Here is a 22,210-nt window from a genome sequence, read left to right on the forward strand (position 1 = left end):
TTAAAAAAAAACATATCCCTAGATATATTCTCAATATAGTTTTGTGGTTTAGCAAACGATTATAACCATTTGTATTATTATTATAATTATAAACATTCATATGGATGTCCTCACTGTACGTGGGTCCGAACCCGTGACCCTCAGATTAAGTCTGATGCTCAACGCAGAGGCTTAGTCTGGAGTTCCTTCCCCTAACACTATCGTTATCGGTACTGTATGAAATATCAGTAAGTAGGGAACCAGACTACGCAGAGGCTGAGCTAGCGGGGCGTTAAAATTCATCATCTTATGTAACCGAAACCGTTGACGAAGGCCGTTTTGACAAAATATCCGAACTGAAACTAGACTGGTATCCTACTTTACTTTAAACTGAAACTAGACTAGTAACCTCATTCCCTTTTCTCTGAAAAGTAGCGTATGGTACCAGTCTAACTCAAACCGAAAGTAGAAAACTGCTCATGCGCACTACGTGTACGTTTGCTTCCGGGTATATAAGTCAAGATAACAAAATGGGACGGTTTCTGTTTTAGTTTTCTGTTTTTAAGTACATGTTTGCATTTATTGTTAAAACGTTGTGTATTAGTTTCGTATATCAATTAAGTTGACCAATATGGCAGCGGAACTTCTTACTACGAAGCAAATTAAATCGCTGAAAGAGCATAAATACAAGGCAGAGGGCCAGTCTTTTTCTGAGCCATTGATGCAGATGTATTGGAAATGGTTGGTAGAACAAATACCGCTTACATGGGCCCCAAATACATTGACACTCGTGGGACTATTGATGAACGTCATATCTACGTTGTTTCTGATAATCTATTCTCCAGATGGAAATAGTGAGGTAAGTTAAATTGAACAATTCATCTCAAATGGTTATGACTTTTAGTTCCTACACAGAAGAGAGTGTCCCTTAACCCTTTAGCGCATGTATAAGAGATAGGCCGACCGTATCCATTACTGGATGTAAACGCATGGCCCGCATATTTAACCCTTTAGCGCATGTATAAGAGATAGGCCGACCGTATCCATTACTGGATGTAAACGCATGGCCCGCATATTTCAATAGGGTCATTTCAATATTTCAATTTTGCATCTTTCTTTTTGTAAACAATATCCCGGATGTTTATAAAATTAAAGTTTAACCTTTTGTGTATTGTTTATCCCTTGAAAATATCGTCTGCTAAATTGAGAAGGTGTTTATACTCCCAATTGCAGGTGTGATATCCCATTGTGACGTAATAAGACCACGAGCTGTGTACTGTATGGAATTTCCCCCAAATTCATTAATGCGTAAATCATTAAATATATTACGTCAGTTCAGTTTACCATTAAAATCAATTGAGATTATATTTACTTAAAGGTAATATTTTGTTTACAAACAAAAGAAACAATTAGTAAATGAGAAAATGATGGGTAAATTTTCTGTGAAGCTGATATAATGTCCATCATAGTTTTGGCTGTAAAATAGGTCATGTGCAAGCGTTTTGTTTGATCTAGATCTTTTTATTCATACCGGAAAATCATTTATCGGCTTTCTTTTTTGTAAACAATTTTATGAAAAAACGAACGGTTTGATACTTCTGAAGTATATTAAGTCATACCGAAGGCGGAGAACTTACAGACAAAGCAGTTTAAAGGGATTTACTAGCCTTTTAGGGCTAAAGAAGTTCCCTAGACGACAAAAGATGTGATGAGGGGGTAATAAAGTTAAACAGACACCTTGGACTGGATCTCTCAGCTGGATGACACCGGATATTCCTGACATATATCTGTGTATTATACACAAGAACATAAATTGTCGGCTTTTTAATCCAGATGGGTCTTTTTTATGATAGGGGTAATAAAATTTAGATCGATCCCAGCATTTTATTACCCTTTTGATTTAATGCAATTATGACATTTCAAAGAAATGTTACAATTCCATCTTGGAAATAAATTCACAGCTGAAATAAAATAATTTAATATTTCATCATTGACACCATTTATTAGATAATTTAATTATCTATAAAAAATGTATTCACATAAAAAAGATTTGGACACAATTATTTGGAGTAACATTGATTTTAAGGTCATACTGCTGTATTCATTTTCTCATTTTCAAATATCCTGAAAAGTACCTATACAGATAAGGACTGATTATCAGTAAGTTGGCTATTGACTGGGAGGTGTAATCTGGCCACTTGTCTATAGATGTGCTAAAGGGTTAAACATCTTGACTGAGCAGATTCTGCAGACATGTTCAACATTTCCCATCTAATACACATCAACCGTTAATATTCACAACACGTCTCTACCCGTTGACAAGCCTTGTTCTCTTGTATGATGTCAATAACATTTGCCTAAAATTTGCACTCACTGAGTGTTTCCACTAGGCTGTGCTGGCATTTTGACTGGTGGTAAAACTCAGTACTGCTCTTTTATATTGCCCTTTGCACCCAATGCCTTGTCATTTGACAACATCTTGTGTATTTGTGTAATAAGAAGATATTACTATTGAATGTTCCAATAAATTGGTTATGTATTTTCATGATTCATATAATTAATGTTAAACTTGTTTTCAAAGCTCTTATTCAACAAACCTATCAACATATCCCTAAATTGAAGTCACTATATTGCTACTAATGCTAAATGTTTAGAGCTCAATGCTCCTCTACAAAAGGGAGTTTTTTTTACCTAGGTAGGGGAAAAATATGTGCTTTTTAGGAAGGGTTTGGTTCAAATCTTCAGCCCCAATAAGAGCCAATAAAACACAGAAACTTGACAGGCCATTTTAAAAAGTATTGCTTTTGAAGCAGATAGCCATTGCAGGCATAAATTTGTAAAAAATCGGTGTAAATTTTTATATTTCTTCTCAAATAAATGATGTGATCTGCTATTAAATCAAATACCGAATGAAGGTATGTAAAGAAAAAAACATGAAGAAAAATTTGAGTTTGTGCCAAAAATAAAAACAACAATATTAAACAATCAAAAATTGTTACTCTTCGAAGAAAGTAGTTCAAAAATAAAAATAAAGAAAAACTAGACAAAACGGCGAACAAAAAATGGTAACGTTCATCCAAATAATTAAGATATTTTAAAGCCAAAATAAACTACATTGGCATGTTAGCTTTAAAAAACTTGAATACATCTTTTACATTATTTATTAAAAATTGTTGTATTTGTATTTCTTTAGACCTTGCCGTCAAGGATAACCCATGAAAGTGCAAGCACTTATCTCCAACGGGGTCCTTTGGTTTTTGCTGAAGGGACAGCATGCTGAAGAGATAGTGGTGGGATACAAGGAAGTCCGGGTGCAATACCCTAGCTCTTTTTTCGAAGAGATCCCTTGGTTCTTTTACGTGCTCGGTGTAAAGCACCGATACAAGGGGTACAACTTTCCTGGGTTAAACCAGTACTGAGCACACCACTTTTCCAAGCACTACCATTTAACTGCCGAGCGCCAGGCAAGGGAGCTACTCGTACCAAGTTTTAAAGTCTTTTGGACTGACGCGGCCAGGGATCGAACCCTAGACCTCCCGCTCCGTAGGCGGAAGCTTAACCACTAGGCCACGGAGACGGTTAAAAGACGGTTGTTATTTTTTTATGAAATGCTTATGAATAATTTAAGTTTGTTTGTGATCACAAAACTAGTTTTAATGCTAGATATTTATCGTTACTATCAGTAGTTTTCCTAATGTCATCAGGTGTCAGAAAATGGAGAATTTGGCAAGACCTCAATTTGTTAGAATGAACTTCAGAGTTTCCTCATCAATGTTCTATTTTGAATGAGTGATTCTTTCATGAAGGACTGTGTTTTTTTGGAAGATAATACCATGCCCTTAATCAATCATTAAATATCACTTTTTAAAACTTAGTTATTTTGACAATGTAAAATTGTTGGACCAATGCTTTGTCTTCTAAAATGATAGTTATTAATAACTGTTAAAAGCAATCTTTATCCTTTATTATCTTTATAATTATAGATTTTATTTAATTTCTAACTAAATCCATGAGAAGTTTTATATCTGATAGCTTAAAAACTGTACTATGGAGTCTGATACTCAGAGGGTAATGTGTCTTAAAGCTAGTAAACACTTTTATTGGGATAAAGGTCAAGATTTCTTCAATGTCATGGGGTCAAAATGTATTCATTCTTTTCAAGGGGTTGAAGTGTCATGGGGTCAAGATGTCCGACCAGCCAGATGGACTAAAATTTTGTACTTTGCCATGTTTACATCACTGTGTGAAATTGTTCACAAGTGTAAATGCTCCTGCAATTTTGGCCAAAGTCCTCATGTTGAAATGTTACTGAGTGAAAATGTCCCTTTTTAAATAATCACCATTTAACCTTTCCAGAGAGATAAGTTTCAGGATTGACGGCTTTTCATTTCAGACTATCTTAAAGTTGTGTTGTTAAATTAATTTTTAGCTGGGCATTTGAATTTCATATTCGTAAATTCATTTACCTTGAAATTGATAAAGCATGTTTTTGGAAACAATTTAAAATGGGTTCTGTTAGCTCCTTTTAATGCTTTGGGCATTACTCTGTCATACACAAACTAACTTTTCTGGATTGGATTGTAGATACATGTATGTAATTATCACTAAAAAAATGTTGGGATTATGATCAAGATGTTGTCATTTTGATTGGAGAACTTCATGTCTCAGGGGACATTCTGTCATGTGTCACTAAGTGAGTCTGAAACCCTTTAATTAGATTTAATCAAAACCTTTTTTGAATTTAAGGCATCCTGTCCCAATGTCACCAAATTACTCAAATCTTGCCTCAACTGAGTCCATTATTTCATTCTTCTTTATACTGTAAAAAGAAAGAGACATTCTGATTTAAATTCTCATTTATGGTTGCATTAACAATATCCTTAAGAGAAAAAAATATTGTATCATATGTTCGAGAAATAATTTGCAGGCACCAAGATGGGTGTATTTCTTCTGTGCAATCGGGCTGTTCGTTTACCAAAGCCTGGACGCTATTGACGGGAAGCAAGCACGCCGTACCCAAACCAACACACCCCTAGGGGAGCTGTTTGATCATGGATGTGATTCTTTGTCAACAGGTTTGCTTTGCTGATCAATATTGTGAGGAATTTATTTTTCAAAATTTGAAAGGAACATGTATTGAAATACTTTTCCAAAGCATCCAGTGTGAAGCATATGAACAAACTGTTCATTATTTATTAAGGTTATGTTTTTCAGAAACTAATTAACACTGAACAATGAACCATGCTTTATTGCCAGCTTGTGATGATGTGCTCAAAGTTTTCCTGATAAAAGGTGGAAAGAAACAGTTGACCTTTACAATCACAGTGATTCAAATTCTCTATCCTTCATGTATATACATGGCCTTTAGTCAGTTTGTTGTTGCAATATATCATTAACGCACTACTGGTATTGGATGTTTCCCATTCAAAAGAAATTATTTATTGCTTAATTTGTATTTAAAATATATTAATGGATGGATCAAAGGTCAAGCATTGCTTGCAATATATATTTTCTTTTGTTTCATTGAAATCTTAGAAGTTTCCAAAAAAAAAAATTCATTTTGTTGACATAGAATTAACATTCAGTATATGTTATTGTTTATTTGGATGTCTTTATGTAAATAAAACTCTCAGGCCTGGCACAGCTAGACAAATTTTAATTTTCATAAAGCCCTCCAAATAAATGATAACCTATATAATGGTTGAAATTATTCTGTTTACTGACAAGGCACATCCCTTTCAATCAGAGATCCCTCTACCAGTGAAATATATCCCTGTAAGAAACTGAAGTGAATTGTTTCTTCTTTGTTTCATTAGCTATAAAAGTTTAAGATCAATATTTACTTTGCCACATTTGAGAGGGTTTTTTCTGGATTTTTTTTTTTTTAATACAAGTGCTTGTCTTAATGCATGACAGCCACGATGGCATTGTTGTGGCCATAAACAGATGTTGAACATTTATTAAAAACTCTTTAAGACTCCTCCCATCACTGAATACAAATCTTATGACTAACATTACCATATACAGCGTGATCAGACCAAAGTGGATGTTATCTTGTGCTCATCTGTATGTAAAGCTGTTTTTTTGTTTTGGTGATTCATTACGTATTAAAAGTCAGTATCACAACAAAACAACTTTGGCATTTTAAAATGATGTGTCATCTAAACAGAGCCTCAATCATACTTCTTAGAACATGCATTTATATATTTATAGAAGTTCTAGAGGGATGATATATAAAGTATGCTCTTTATTTCCTCTGATCAAGATACATATATTAATTAACATATAAATATATAAATGCATGTGTTAACAAAATAAACAAAAAGAAAGATGTCATGATAAGTACATGTGAAGATATACTAATGATATGATCAGATATACATTTGCAAGCAGAAAGATAACACAATATGACAAAATGTGCATTTGTAAAGAATATGTTTATATCGAAAAAAAAGAGAAAAATGCATATGCGAACAAGCATGAATGTTACATTATCACGATAAACTTTTGTGCAAGCAGGGACTCGAAACAGGTTTATAAACATTATTACAATGAAATGAGGTTAAAAAGAAACATTTACGATATCTACTTATTGTAACATTTGTATAGGTATTATCATACTGCAAACAAATTATTACATAAATATGCAGTAAAATATCACTTACGATAAAAAAAAATCATAAGAGTCATCATCAAAATCTTGCTAACTTATGTTTAGATGCTAATTGAAATTGAAATGTATTTTCAAAATAGTTAAGCATTTGTAGACAAAGTGAATTGCTATTCTCAAGAAATGTTTGTGTACCTTCTTTTCTATGACAGCTAAATGTTTTTTTCCAATCAAATATTGCAATTTTGCCTCCTCATTACAAAACGAAATCAATGAACACATGTCAGAGGGAAAGTTTTCTGAAAGCATATTTTTAAAATTATTTCTAATATCATACGATAAATTGCATGAAAATAGAACATGCTTTACGGCATTATTTATAATAACGCCACACGCGTGACATAACATAACTGACTTATTTTCGTATATGCTAAGTTTAATCCAAAGTTTACTAACTTCAAGAGCATGTCGCCTTGATTGAAAATCGTTTGCGCAGGTCCATATAATGGCCGTTTCGATTCTTGTACATGTATGTAGGAGCATGAAGCGACCAAAAGTTGCGTCACTTTGAACTCTTTGTTTCCAATCGTCTAATTCCATATTATACACTAACTTTTTGCATTTACCTTTCCATATTGACTTTATAGGAAACATTCCTGTTTGTATATATCTAATAATAAAATCAGATAACTTGTATTTTGACAAAATTCTCATAATGTCTGGAACAAATCCTTTTTGAATAAACTTATCAGTCCTGCAAGAAAATAAGGCTAGTCTTATATTGAAGATCTGTTTTGTAAGCACCGATGTCGGCATATTGCATAACCGTTCGAGGAACATAAGCTTCTTTAAATTAATTTCGCTTTCTATATGTTTCCAGCCTAACATCGCTAAACAGATATGTGTCACAAAATAATCAGAAAAAAAACCCAAAACATTTTGAATGTGAACAGCCAATGTTTTTGCGAATCAACCAATGAATATTGCACATTGATCAATATGGAATTTGATAGTCCAAATTATCGGGAGAGAAACTGCCATTCCATTGGTTCAAAATGATTTCAGCCATTATAATCATTTTTCATGTTGAATAATGATATAATTCTATTATTGATTGTTAGGCTATGCTTGACTGCAGAGAAAAAGATTTAAAATGGAGATTGACTTTGATTGTTAAATGACATGAGAATATCATCAAAAATCATCATTTTGGCCTTTCATGCTACACTTCATTTTAATCAGTTTTTGCCATTTATTACTTGATGTTTTTCATAATTGGGTACAGAATTAAAATTTGTCAACATTTTTTTAAGAAAATTTGCATTTTTTACTTACAATTGAAATTAATAACTTAGAATACAGTCATACACCACTATGATGGGCATTATACTAAAGAAATAATCGGTCACATGTCTGCTATGTTAACAATGAAATGGTCCTGGAAATGAAAGTAGAAAAATACCATAGTGAGCTCTGAGTCTGATTTGAAATATCTATATGTAAACGCACATATTTTGCCTGTGTTTCAGTGTTTGTGATGCTGGGATGTTGTCTAGCCCTGAAGTTGGGCCAGAACCCAATGGTGCTTATGTTTGAGGTTTGCCTGTCTGAGGTCTGCTTTTACATGGCCCACTGGCAGACATACGTATCTGGGACACTTAAGTTTGGCAAGTAAGTATAATGGAGAAAAACAGTTATATTTAATGATTTAATAATAATGAAAATATAATATTGAAATCCAACTTGTGCTACCATGTTGAATAAGATTTGTGTCGATTTCTGGTTAAAACATACGATACGATCGGAAAATAAAAATCAATAATCCTAAGCAAATGAACAAATTTAGTTGAAAATTGACTGTTTAGCTTGCACATTATCACAGACTTGGAGAATTTCAAGCGCTGGATTTGCTTTAAAAATCGACCCCGTCTTATAAACGAGTCGAGACAAAAACACCAGATTTCATGGGCATAGTAAGGGGGTCGTCGTATAAGCAGATCGCCTTATAGTTGGGGACATACGGTAACTCTTAGTTTAAATATAGTTTTAATTAATCTGTAACCATTGTTTTCAGGATTGATGTGACAGAGGGACAGTTTACTGTGATAGCTATTTATTTATTTTGTGCAATATCTCCAGCGTTTTTTGATAACAATGTAAGTATAGATTTTGTAGCAGAAATTGGTGCTAAAGTAGTCAAATATTTATTTTCTTACTTTTAATAATCTGTTCTTCTATATTAAAACAGCCCTGGTGACATCAAAACTTTAATCTTGGCCTTAAACAAGAACAATCAGAGACAATATGCAGATGTAAAGCAAGGCAATCACTCTAGCTTTAATATGTCAAGTTATGCCCCGTGTTTGACTAAAAAAAGACGACTGTATGCTCTGTGGAGCTCTCGTAAATCAAGCCACTTCAGGAACATGTATACTCCACAAATTTTACACACACATGACTTGCTTGATTTATTGACCCATCAAAATGATCTAGTTCTGAACATTCATTGTTACATCATTTTCAACTGCAGTTACCAATAATTGGCATCCCACTGCGATTCGTCTGCGTGATTTGCAGTAGTATTCCATCGTTTTTCTTCATTTACAAGACGTCGACCATGATACTACAAGGGGGAGCTGGGAAAAACAAGTCAACTGTTGCAGTAAGTTTGCATGATTGTTATACTAGAAACTTTTTTAATCAAGAGCTAAACAATTATCTCCGAATTCATTTTCTTTGGCCCTTAAGTGACAGATTTAAGTGAATACCTTGTGCATCTGAGTATGCTTTTGAGTGTATGTAACCATATCAAAATATATGTGATGATTACCGGTCTATTCTGGAAAAGTAATTTATCAAGCTAAAGAACTTTGAGTTATTGTAAAAAATTAAAATGAGATTCAGAATATTTAAGTAAAACAAACATATAATAAATATATTTTGCTGGTACAAGAAGTTTGCTAGAGAAGAGTTTGTGTAAACAATTTTTAGCTCTACTGGCCAAAGGCCAGAAGAGCTTATGCGATGGTAATGTGTACGTAGTATGTGCATCCATGCGGTCGTGTGTCCGTGCGTTCGTGCGTTCGTGCATCTGTAAACAATTGGTTGTGAACACGATACAGTCTTCAGTTTTGATTGTATCTCGATGAAACTTATACAGTATCTAGATATCCATTAGAGCTCGGTTCCTTTCGAAAACCAGCCAGATCCGCCCATAAATGCCTAGATTATGGGCCATGAAAGTTTTAAAGAAATGCTTTCTATTTTTAGCCAGGTCTGCATGAGCGAATTCTATTTTTAGCCAAGTTTACATGTACATGTAAATTCAAGTCTAGAGTTAAGGGAGACAATTTGCAAGTCTAGGATTTTGAGAGACAATTTGCTTTTTGCTTCTGCAGTTGATTTTGTGAATTACTCTGCCTTGTTCTTGTTGAAAGCCCAAAGGCCATTTTTTAGCTTTAAGTTCTGTAGCTTGCGCATTCATCTTAACAAAATTGGTTGTGAATGTTTAAGTTATGCACCTGGTGTCATTACCGGCCACACCCAGGGTTCACAGGTTTGGTAAACAAATCTGGAAAGGTTTGAAAATCTTTTTGTGTGTTCGTGCATCCATCTCAGCACAATTGATTGTGAATGTTTGTTCAAATTGATCAATGTTGTCCTAGGATGCCCTTGACTTTGACCTTTTGACCAACTATTTTTAACTTTAAAAACTACAGAATTTTTTACTATGAGTACAGTTTTGAAAGCATTTTTTTTTGTCAGATGACTTTTACTTGGCACATATTAAAATAGTTCATGCAACTAATCTGCTTACAATACTTTCTGGGCTCAGATGTTGAACGTGCTGCGTTTTCAGGTAACCCAAACACAAGACATAAACTATATGTCTGTTGCCTTTTACCCATACATACATGCTGTAGATTGATATGACCACAAAAGCCATGCCAGTAGAGCATAGGCCCTTTTGGGCCTCTTGTTTAAATGTACATACATGTATACTTGGATTATTCAACATACTATTTTAAAGGGTTCCAGTACAATATTTCCGATAGTTCCAATTGGGCTGGTGATAGGTTTACAAGTGATAATTGCTACAAAGACATCAATATACACAGACCAGCCAAGCCTTTACCTGCTTAGTTTTGGATTTGTGGTTTCCAAAGTTACCAACAGTTTAGTGGTGAGTTTATTGAGCATTTAAGTCTTCATGTAAAGAACATTCATAGGTGAACAATTTTTAAGACAAATTATCTTTTTTTTTTCTGTTGTGTGTATTTGTTTCTTCGATGTATTGTTATTAGCCAAGGGACAATATTCATAAAACATGTCAAGTAATTTCCTAACTTAAGTATTTTTCATTATAATTTTTTTCATTATTTTATAAGTATGAATACTTTGACATTAAAAACACAGTCTTTACATTTGACTATGAACATTTTAGGAAAATGACATAAGCTAGCAAATGACTTATGATGTTTGATTAAAATATACACCGGGCACTTTCCCAGCCGTCATTTGCATGTGCTTTTCAGAGATTACATTTTTACATAATTTTTATTGACCTTTTAGGGGACAATTAAAAAATTTAATATATACCACAGAATACAAAACAGATTATGTATTTTCTTTTATTCAAATTGAAAACATTATTGTGTAAGCTGTACAAGTGTAGAAACAATCGTAACCGAAGCACAACTGAACTAGAAATTTCTTACTCAATTCAGCAGTATTCATTACCCATTATGTGCCGTTGCAGGTAGCGCACATGTGCAAAAGTGAAATGCACTTACTGGATTGGAGTCTAATGGGACCTATGATGTTATTCATGAACCAGTACTTCAACAGCAAGATTCCAGAAAATTTTCTTCTCTGGATTGTCTTTGTAAGTACATGGCTGTATATAGAATACACATTATGTCTACTAGGCACACACAAGGCTATATCCTGCGTACACACACGGTAGTATACTTGGTACCCACATGTCTGTATACTGGGTGTCCACACGTCTGTTTACGGGGTGCCTACATGGCTGTATGCCGGGTGCCTACATGGCTGTATACCGGGTGTCCACATGTCTGTTTACGGGGTGCATACATGGCTGTATGCCGGGTGCCTACATGTCTGTTTAGTGGGTGCCCACATGTCTGTATACCGGGTGCACACATGTCTGTATACCGGGTGTCCACATGTCTGTATACTGGGTGTCTACATGTCTGTTTACCAGGTGCCCAAATGTCTGTATACCGGGTGTCTACATGTCTGTTTACCGGGTGCCCACATGTCTGTATACTGTGAACCTACATGTCTGTATACCGGGTGCCCACATGGCTGTATACTGGGTGCCTACATGTCTGTATACCGGGTGCCCACATGGCTGTATACCGGGTGTCTACATGTCTGTATACCAGGTGCCCACATGTCTGTATACCGGGTGCACACATGGCTGTATACTGGGTGCCTACATGTCTGTATACCGGGTGCCCACATGGCTGTATACCGGGTGCACACATGGCTGTATACTGGGTGTCTACATGTCTGTTTACCAGGTGCCCACATGTCTGTATACTGGGTGTCTACATGTCTGTTTACCGGGTGCCCACATGTCTGTATACCGGGTGCACACATGGCTGTATACTGGGTGTCTACATGTCTATATAACAGGTGCACACATGGCTGTATACTGGGTGTCTACATGTCTGTATACCGGGTGCCCACATGTCTGTATACCGGGTGCACACATGGCTGTATACTGGGTGCCTACATGTCTGTATACCGGGTGCCCACATGGCTGTATACCGGGTGCCCACATGTCTGTATACTGGGTGCACACATGTCTGTTTACCGGGTGCCCACATGGTTGTATACTGGGTGCCTACATGTCTGTATACTGGGTGCACACATGGTTGTATACCGGGTGTCTACATGTCTATATAACAGGTGCACACATGGCTGTATACTGGGTGTCTACATGTCTGTATACCGGGTGCCCACATGGCTGTATTCCGGGTTTTTACATGTCTGTAAACCGGGTGCCAACATGTCTGTATACCGGGTGCACACATGGCTGTATACTGGGTGCCCACATGTCTGTATACCGGGTGCCCACATGGCTGTATACCGGGAACCTACATGTCTGTTTACCAGGTGCCCACATGGCTGTATACTGGGTGTCTACATGTCTGTTTACCAGGTGCCCACATGGCTGTATACTGGGTGCCTACATGTCTGTATACCGGGTGCCCACATGTCTGTATACCGGGTGCCCACATGGCTGTATTCCGGGTGCACACATGGCTGTATACTGGGTGTCTACATGTCTGTTTACCAGGTGCCCACATGGCTGTATACTGGGTGCCTACATGTCTGTATACCGGGTGCCCACATGGCTGTATACTGGGTGTCTACATGTCTGTTTACCAGGTGCCCACATGGCTGTATACTGGGTTTTTACATGTCTGTATACCGGGTGCCCACATGTCTGTATACCGGGTGCACACATGGCTGTATACTGGGTGCCTACATGACTGTTTACCGGGTGCCCACATGTCTGTATACCGGGAACCTACATGTCTGTATACCGGGTGCACACATGGCTGTATACCGGGTCTCCACATGTCTGTTTACGGGGTGCATACATGGCTGTATACCGGGTGCACACATGGCTGTATACTGGGTGCCCACATGTCTGTATACCGGGTGCCCACATGGCTGTATACCGGGAACCTACATGTCTGTTTACCAGGTGCCCACATGGCTGTATACTGGGTGTCTACATGTCTGTTTACCAGGTGCCCACATGGCTGTATACTGGGTGCCTACATGTACATGTCTGTATACCGGGTGCCCACATGGCTGTATACCGGGTGTCTACATGTCTGTTTACCGGGTGCCCACATTGTTGTATACCGGGATTCTACATGTCTGTATACTGGGTGCCCACATGGCTGTATACTGGGTGCCTACATGTCTGTATACCAGTGCACACATGGCTGTATACTGGGTGCCTACATTACCGGGTGCCCACGTCTGTATACCAGGTGCACACATGGCTGTATTTCGGGTGCACACATGGCTGTATTTCGGGTGCACACATGGCTGTATATTGGGTGCCCATATGTCTGTATACCGGGTGCCCACATGGCTGTAAACCGGGAACCTACATGGCTATATACCTGGTGCCCACATGGCCGTATACCGGGTGCACACATGGCTGTATACTGGGAACCTACATGGCTGTATACCTGGTGCCCACACAGGGCTTTTTCTATATTACCCACGGGTCCTACTATCGGACCCATTCCCAAAGTAAAATATAAGATATTTTCCCAAAAAAAAATCCCAATAAAAAAAAAATCCCAATCAAAAATTATTTTTTTATTAGAAAGTCTTTACCTGTACTAGTTCATTTTCAACATCCTCATAAATTATGTGATTTAAAGTATTTTTCATAATTGAACTCGCATTTCATTACATTCAGAGATCAGTATGAAATGTTATCTGTCATGATTTATTGCAATAGATATTTACACCCCAAGGATTGATACTTTTGGGGTCTTTTAAAGGGAAAATAAACTAACATTAAATCATTTCCTAATTCGCAGGAGACTGTAAATTTTCCCAATTTTTGCATTTTCACGACGCAAAATTTCCCAAAATGTGAAGGGTCTTTTTCCCAAAATAGCCAGAAAAAGCCCTGTCACATGGCTGTATGCCGGGTGCCCACATTGTTGTATACCTGGTGTCTACATGTCTGTATACCGGGTGCCCACATGGCTGTATACCGGATGCCCTCATGGCTGTATACTGGGTGCTCATATGTCTGTTTATCGGGTGCACACATGGCTGTATACCAGGTACCCACATGGCTGTATTCCTGGTGCCCACATGGCTGTATACCTGGTGTCCACATGGCTTAATACCGGTTACCCCCATGGCTGTATACCGGGTTCCTACATGCCTGTATTCCTGGTGCACACATGGCTGTATACCCGCTACACACATGTCTGTATACCGGGTGCCCACATGGCTGTATACCGGATGCCCTCATGGCTGTATACTGGGTGCTCATATGTCTGTTTATTGGGTGCACACATGGCTGTATACCGGGAACCTACATGGCTGTATACCGGGTGCCCACATGGCTGTATACCGGGTGTCCACATGGCTTAATACCGGTTACCCCCATGGCTGTATACCGGGTTCCTACATGCCTGTATTCCTGGTGCACACATGGCTGTATACCGGGTACCCACATGGCTGTATTCCTGGTGCACACATGGCTGTATTCCTGGTGCACACATGGCTGTATTCCTGGTGCACACATGGCTGTATTCCTGGTGCACACATGGCTGTATTCCTGGTGCACACATGGCTGTATTCCTGGTGCACACATGGCTGTATTCCTGGTACACACATGGCTGTATTCCTGGTGCACACATGGCTGTATACCAGGTACCCACATGGCTGTATTCCTGGTGCACACATGGCTGTATTCCTGTTGCACACATGGCTGTATTCCTGGTGCATACATGGCTGTATACCGGGTACCCACATGGCTGTATTCCTGGTGCACACATGGCTGTATTCCTGGTGCACACATGGCTGTATACCAGGTACCCACATGGCTGTATTCCTGGTGCACACATGGCTGTATTCCTGTTGCACACATGGCTGTATTCCTGGTGCATACATGGCTGTATACCGGGTACCCACATGGCTGTATACCGGGTACCCACATGGCTGTATTCCTGGTGCACACATGGCTGTATTCCTGGTGCACACATGGCTGTATACCAGGTACCCACATGGCTGTATTCCTGGTGCACACATGGCTGTATTCCTGTTGCACACATGGCTGTATTCCTGGTGCACACATGGCTGTATGCCCGGTACACACATGGCTGTATTCCTGGTGCACACATTGCTGTATACCAGGTACCCACATGGCTGTATTCCTGGTGCACGACATGGCTGTATACCGGGTACCCACATGGCTGTATTCCTGGTGCACACATGGCTGTATTCCCGGTGCACACATGGCTGTATTCCCGGTGCACACATGGCTGTATTCCTGGTGCACACATGGCTGTATACCCGGTACACACATGGCTGTATTCTTGGTGCACACATGACTGTATTCCTGGTACCCACATGGCTGTATTCCTGGTGCACACATGGCTGTATACCCGGTACACACATGGCTGTATTCCTGGTGCACACATGGCTGTATTCCTGGTGCACACATGGCTGTATTCCTGGTGCACACATGGCTGTATACCAGGTACCCACATGGCTGTATTCCTGGTGCACACATGGCTGTATTCCTGGTGCACACATGGCTGTATTCCTGGTACCCACATGGCTGTATTCCTGGTGCACACATGGCTGTATTCCTGGTGCACTCATGGCTGTATACCCTGTACACACATGGCTGTATTCCTGGTGCACACATGGCTGTATTCCTGGTGCACACATGGCTGTATTCCTAGTACACACATGGCTGTATTCCTGGTGCACACATGGCTGTATTCCCGGTACACACATGGTTGTATTCCTGGTGCACACATGGCTGTATTCCTGGTGCACACATGGCTGTATTCCTGGTGCACACATGGCTGTATTCCTGGTGCACACATGGCTGTATACCAGGTACCCACATGGCTGTATTCCTGGTGCACACATGGCTGTATTCCTGGTGCACACATGGCTGTATTCCTGGTACACACATGGCTGTATTCCTGGTACACACATGGCTGTATTCCTGGTACACACATGGCTGTATTCCTGGTACACACATGGCTGTATTCCTGGTACACACATGCCTGTTTTCCTGGTGCACACATGGCTGTAAACCGGGTGCACACATGGCTGTTGCGCATGCAGACATGGCTGTATACCGGGTGCCAACATGGCTGTATACCAGATATGCAATTGTCTAAACGCTGAGTTTGCAAATGGCTGTGTATATCTGGTATGCAATTGTTAGTATACTGGTTACAAACATGGCTGTTTACCCTGACATATCTATACTGTTTACAAGCATGGCTGTATTCAGGGTTGTTGTTTTGGTGCCATATTTAGTCTGTGTTCCGCATACCTGTTAACATTTTATGTTCCAAATGTTGAATACAAATTTCCAAATTATTGTAAGTATTCCTGAAGCCCACAATTAAAAAGGTTAAAAGGTGTATTTGAGTATATTCAACTTCCATTGATACTGACTTGTACAGTATTAGGCAAAAGAAAGACTCCCAAACAAGTTTAAGGCGACCATGTCAACCAAGATTACCGTAAAGCATGGCATTATATGAATGCAGACAATCTATAATGTATTGTTGAGTTTTTAACTTCTGTTTAAGGCCCTTCCCTTGGTTCAGTGTTTTCTCAAGGTTTGAATCCCATAATAATTTGAATGACTGAAAAAATCATTAATAACATTTATTTGTATTACAGATTTTAAGTGCTCAAGGATGGCTGACGTACAGTTATAGGATATGTGGAGAAATCTGTGCCCACTTGAACATTTACTGCTTTAATATAACAGAAACACCAAGTGGTAACAAGGGAGCTACAAATGGACAGAAAGAAAAAAAGTTTTAAAATATTAGTTGTATGTAACCTCACCATAATATTATATATTGGTACATTATCATTTTAAATTATTGTTTTTCATTTTATGTCACAGTCAAAATATGTATTCAGGTATACAGAGTAAATGTAGTTTCGTAAATCTGTGACGTATTATATTTTTTTGCCATAACTAATGCTAAAGTGACCTGTCTAGGGCTTGTCTTCAGGTATTTTGACAAAGAGGAAAATAAGGATTTTATATTTTTTGCTTTACAGTGTTCTTTACAATATCCAGTTTTTTAACACTATGTATCTTTAATAGTACAATTTCAAATGAAAGCTTAGTGTAAATGTTGGATGAATTAAAAAAAATAATAGCATTTTGGTATACTATGCAACTAAGGCTTCGAGTCAGAAACTAAGATCTTCCATATAAAATACAAGCTTTTTTGATATCTTCACACTGCCAAGTTATATTTTCTTTCATTCAAAGCTCAAATTAATGTAGTTGTCCAGCAATAGTTACCTTTTTAGACACTAAAATACTTGAATAAGTAAACTACCTAGTTGTTCATGGCTTAAATATGCTATTTGAAATGGCAAAAGGTTAGGCTCAATGAAAAATGAAATGTTTTGGGAAGTTAAATAGTTGTTTTTGAATTATGACTTTAAAGGGTAAAATAATAGCATTTAGTTAAGGGGTGAAGTAATAGCATTTAGTTAAGGGGTAAAATAATAGCATTTAGTTAAGGAGTGAAATAATAGCATTTAGTTAAGGGGTGAAATAATTGCATTTAGTTAAGGGGTGAAATAATAGCATTTAGTTAAGGGGTGAAATAATAGCATTTAGTTAAGGGGTGAAATAATAGCATTTAATTAAGGGGTAAAATAATAGCATTTAGTTAAGGGGTAAAATAATAGCATTTAGTTAAGGGGTAAAATAATAGCATTTAGTTAAGGGGTGAAATAATAGCATTTAGTTAAGGGGTGAAATAATTGCATTTAGTTAAGGGGTGAAATAATAGCATTTAGTTAAGGGGTGAAATAATAGCATTTAGTTAAGGGGTGAAATAATAGCATTTAGTTAAGGGGTAAAATAATAGCATTTAGTTAAGGGGTGAAATAATAGCATTTAGTTAAGGGGTGAAATAATAGCATTTAGTTAAGGGGTAAAATAATAGCATTTAGTTAAGGGGTGAAATAATAGCATTTAGCTAAGGGGTAAAATAATAGCATTTAGTTAAGGGGTGAAATAATAGCATTTAGTTAAGGGGTGAAATAATAGCATTTAGTTAAGGGGTGAAATAATAGCATTTAGTTAAGGGGTAAAATAATAGCATTTAGTTAAGGGGTGAAATAATAGCATTTAGTTAAGGGGTGAAATAATAGCATTTAGTTAAGGGGTAAAATAATAGCATTTAGTTAAGGGGTGAAATAATAGCATTTAGCTAAGGGGTAAAATAATAGCATTTAGTTAAGGGGAGAACTAATAGCATTTAGTTAAGGGGTAAAATAATAGCATTTAGTTAAGGTGTGAAATAATAGCATTTAGTTAAGGGGTGAAATAATAGCATTTAGCTAAGGGGTAAAATAATAGCATTTAGTTAAGGGGTAAAATAATAGCATTTAGTTAAGGGGTAAAATAATAGCATTTAGTTAAGGTGCAAAGTGCTCTTCTTTTGCTTTGATAGCAGCTTGCACTAGTATGAGTGTTTCCTTTGTTTTCATTGATACATTTATTACTTCTATATTGGCATGTAAACAAGTAGGTGGAGCTTAGCCGTTCAATAACTAGGGTGGGGATATTTAAATACTCTAGTCACTTATACTGCATGCTAGTTTATGAACCTTGTCCTTGACAACATTGTACAAGACATTTACGTCACTCACTATCCTCAGGACTGAAATTACTCTTGTGCTTAAGTGCTCATGTATACATTCAATAACTCTGACTTGGTTGCAGTTACTATTTTTAATGTAGTTGATTGTACAGCTTCATGTAGCCATTTAAGTGTGTGTTTTCAGGTGATATGAAAAGGTCTTGATATGCTTTCTTTACAACTCATCTCAATCTTGAGAGAGGTTGTCTCTGTTGGAAGAGAAGTGGTCTAGAGAACTCCAATATATTTTCTATTGGTCATTTTCATGTCAAATAGTTTCTTATACTACTTATTTGTTTTTTTATTTTTAGTTATAGAGAACTTGTACCATTCCATGCTGACTGATGACATTCAGGATATTGTATAAGAAACAGAAATTCACATTTTGGCGTATTAAGTTATTGAATATGTAACATTCGATTACCATCATTGCTAGCTGTTACCCGATGTATTGTCACCTGTAAATGCCATTCCTTTTCTGTGTTTTCCACCATCTACATTTCATATTTCATCCTTAGTTAATGAACAAAGTCATTTAACCTATTTTTGTCTTTGTGGAATGTTGATTTGAGCTATTTTAATTATAAATTTTTATTATTCTTTTATTATGCTTTTTTGTTTCACCTCTTGATTTCAGCATTAACCAACAATAGTTGATTTAATATTGAAGCATACAGGCATTCTTGCAGTCCCTATTTTTCCTACTTTCCCCTAGTTTTTGGTTAGGCTGATCCTTTTTCCTACTTCCCTTCTTTTTGCCCTTAAAATCCCCTCTTTTGAAAAAAAAGTGTTTACTTCTGTCGCTACATTTTGTTACTGAAAGCCTAAATATAGTTAAAATATCATCTGACTTTTGACTCTGAATAATGTATGCTACTATGTACAAAGCTATATATTGTATGCTTAAATGTATTATCTTGTAGTTTTATCCTGGAATTCGATATTCATGGTCAATGCATGTATGCCTCATACAAATTTGAATACCATTAGACTCTTTAATTTTACCAAGCAACTTTATGATTTGGAAAAAATGAAATGACAATTTGAGTTTTGGGACTTTTTTTAATAATGCAGTGAAAACTACAGAGACAAGCCCAGTTGCCTTCAACATGAATATAGACCCCGTTGAGAGGCCCAGGTGACCAACCGAGAGGCACATGTGCAAATACCTCAATTATTCTCACTTTTTAATTCAACATTTATGTGATTTAACATTATTTAATTATTTTAGATAGATATTAAAATGATATTTGTACGTAAGGCCATGCCAAATCGATTATTATTATTTGGTTCCAACTCAGAAAAAGCATAGAGTAATAACACGTACAAAATTGTCTTGACCTTATCCACAGTAAGAAGTTACATTGATAAAAGTACAGAAACCTAACAATATAACACTTACAATCCCATAACTAGCTGGCAAATAGACTTCTTTTACTCAACCCTTAAAAATAACCGTTTTGTTTCATAGCTATGATATATAAAGTCCAGAAAGCAAAGCATTTTCCCATGTAAATTTATGTAATAATTATAATTTTTTGCTATTTTACTAACAGAAAAACTACCTGCCAAAAATGTTTTACAGTAATACAGCATGGCCGTAACAGGCACGTGTGAGAAATATGGAAAAACCAATATACATGAATTCCAGGTTAAACCCCTTGTCTGTAATTCTTCTGTGTGTACATGTACGTGTATGTTAATGTGCTGCCATTTCGCTTTCTGTCTCCTTGCTCACTTCAGCATTGTAATTTATTGTGATAGGCTTTATTGTGATTGTTGTTTATGTGCAGAATTTATTCCCTTGTTTGGTTGGAAATTAGTTTTTAGGTGCTTTTTGACTCTTCCAAGTCAACTGCTTCAATATATTGGCTCTTTTTTTCATTCGAAATATGATTTGAAGAATATTATATTTAAATTGTAAATTAATTTTATTGTTTTGTAAGTGTCGGAACATTTTAAACGATGTACATTTCCATGTTTTAGGATTATTATTTTACAACTCATTTTTAGTGGAACATTCATTCAGAATTTTTCATGTATGTGTTCTGTTATTGCGGATAATTCGCATATTTTGATAATATAGTTGTACCTTGTTTTATCATGACATTATTAAGTGTATAGTTGTTTAGTGTAATACTGTGCTAATTTTTGTGACTGTATTGCACTAAACTGACTTTATATGCGCCATGCAATATCATAGATGTCTTATTTTATCCAAAGACCTCAATTATATATAAAAAAACATCCTGAGTTATTGTATATAATATGTTGGTTTTATGCCCCAAAAGGGCGGCATATGGTAATCAGACCGTTCATCCCCATGGTTTCTGATCAATGACCTGTGAACACTTAGGAACAGGGTCCTCAAACTTAGTAGGCAGGTTGGTCATGACCAGCAAATGTAGCCTATTGATTTTGAGGTGAGTGGGTCAAAGGTCCGGGATAAGGTGACATTGAGCTGAAAATCTGTTTCTGAACGATTGGGCCCTGGGGAACCCAAACTTGGAAGGCAGGTAGGTTATGACAAGTAGATGAACCCTATTGATTTTGTGGTCAGTTGGTCTAAGTTGTGGTGACCTTCAGCTGAAAATCTGTTTTCCATTAATAACTGAAGAACACTAGGTTCCAGCTACCTCAAACTTGTTCAGCAGGTTGGTCATGACCAGCAGACGAACCCTAAGAAATTGAGGTCAGTGGGCAAAGGTCATGGACAATTACTAATAACCATCAAGACAAATTTTTCTAAAGTTTTTGCTCGACAAAAATGCCATTAGCAACAAAGGGTATGGCAATAAGTTGTTGTTTTTTCTGACAAATCAACATTCTAAAAATGGAAGACATTGCCTTGCTCTGTTATTTTTATAAGTCAATAACTTTTAGTTTTGTACTGTGAAACTGTGCATAATAATACTTAGGACACCATTTTGTTAACACTAAGAAAGGGCATATGTGTAGCAAGTGTCATCTGACACACTAAATAGTATAGTTGAGTTATGCCCCTTATTCTACTATAACAAGAGCAGTCACAGACTGCCATATCCCAATAGAATTAAGAACAGTACCAACTTTGCCTTTCTACAAAGTATACCGATGCACAATAACAAAGGGCAAGAACTCAAAACATAACTGCAGTCACAGTTAATATTCTTGAGCACTGCACTTCTCC

At 37.0% G+C, this 22,210-nt stretch overlaps 1 protein-coding gene across 1 annotated transcript; it reads left to right on the forward strand.

Annotated features, from left to right (window-relative positions):
* The first annotated feature begins 481 nt into the window (after positions 1-481).
* LOC128231679 (choline/ethanolaminephosphotransferase 1-like) lies at positions 482-21,288 on the forward strand. The gene is made up of 8 exons (XM_052944751.1): positions 482-838; positions 4,907-5,054; positions 8,119-8,260; positions 8,664-8,745; positions 9,120-9,251; positions 10,620-10,772; positions 11,349-11,474; positions 17,045-21,288. The coding sequence occupies exons 1-8, from the start codon at positions 611-613 to the stop codon at positions 17,189-17,191; spliced, it is 1,158 nt and encodes a 385-aa protein (XP_052800711.1). The 5' UTR covers positions 482-610; the 3' UTR covers positions 17,192-21,288.
* The last annotated feature ends 922 nt before the right edge of the window (positions 21,289-22,210 follow it).

The sequence above is a fragment of the Mya arenaria genome, chromosome 4, assembly GCF_026914265.1.
Source record: "Mya arenaria isolate MELC-2E11 chromosome 4, ASM2691426v1".
NCBI lineage: Eukaryota > Metazoa > Mollusca > Bivalvia > Myida > Myidae > Mya > Mya arenaria.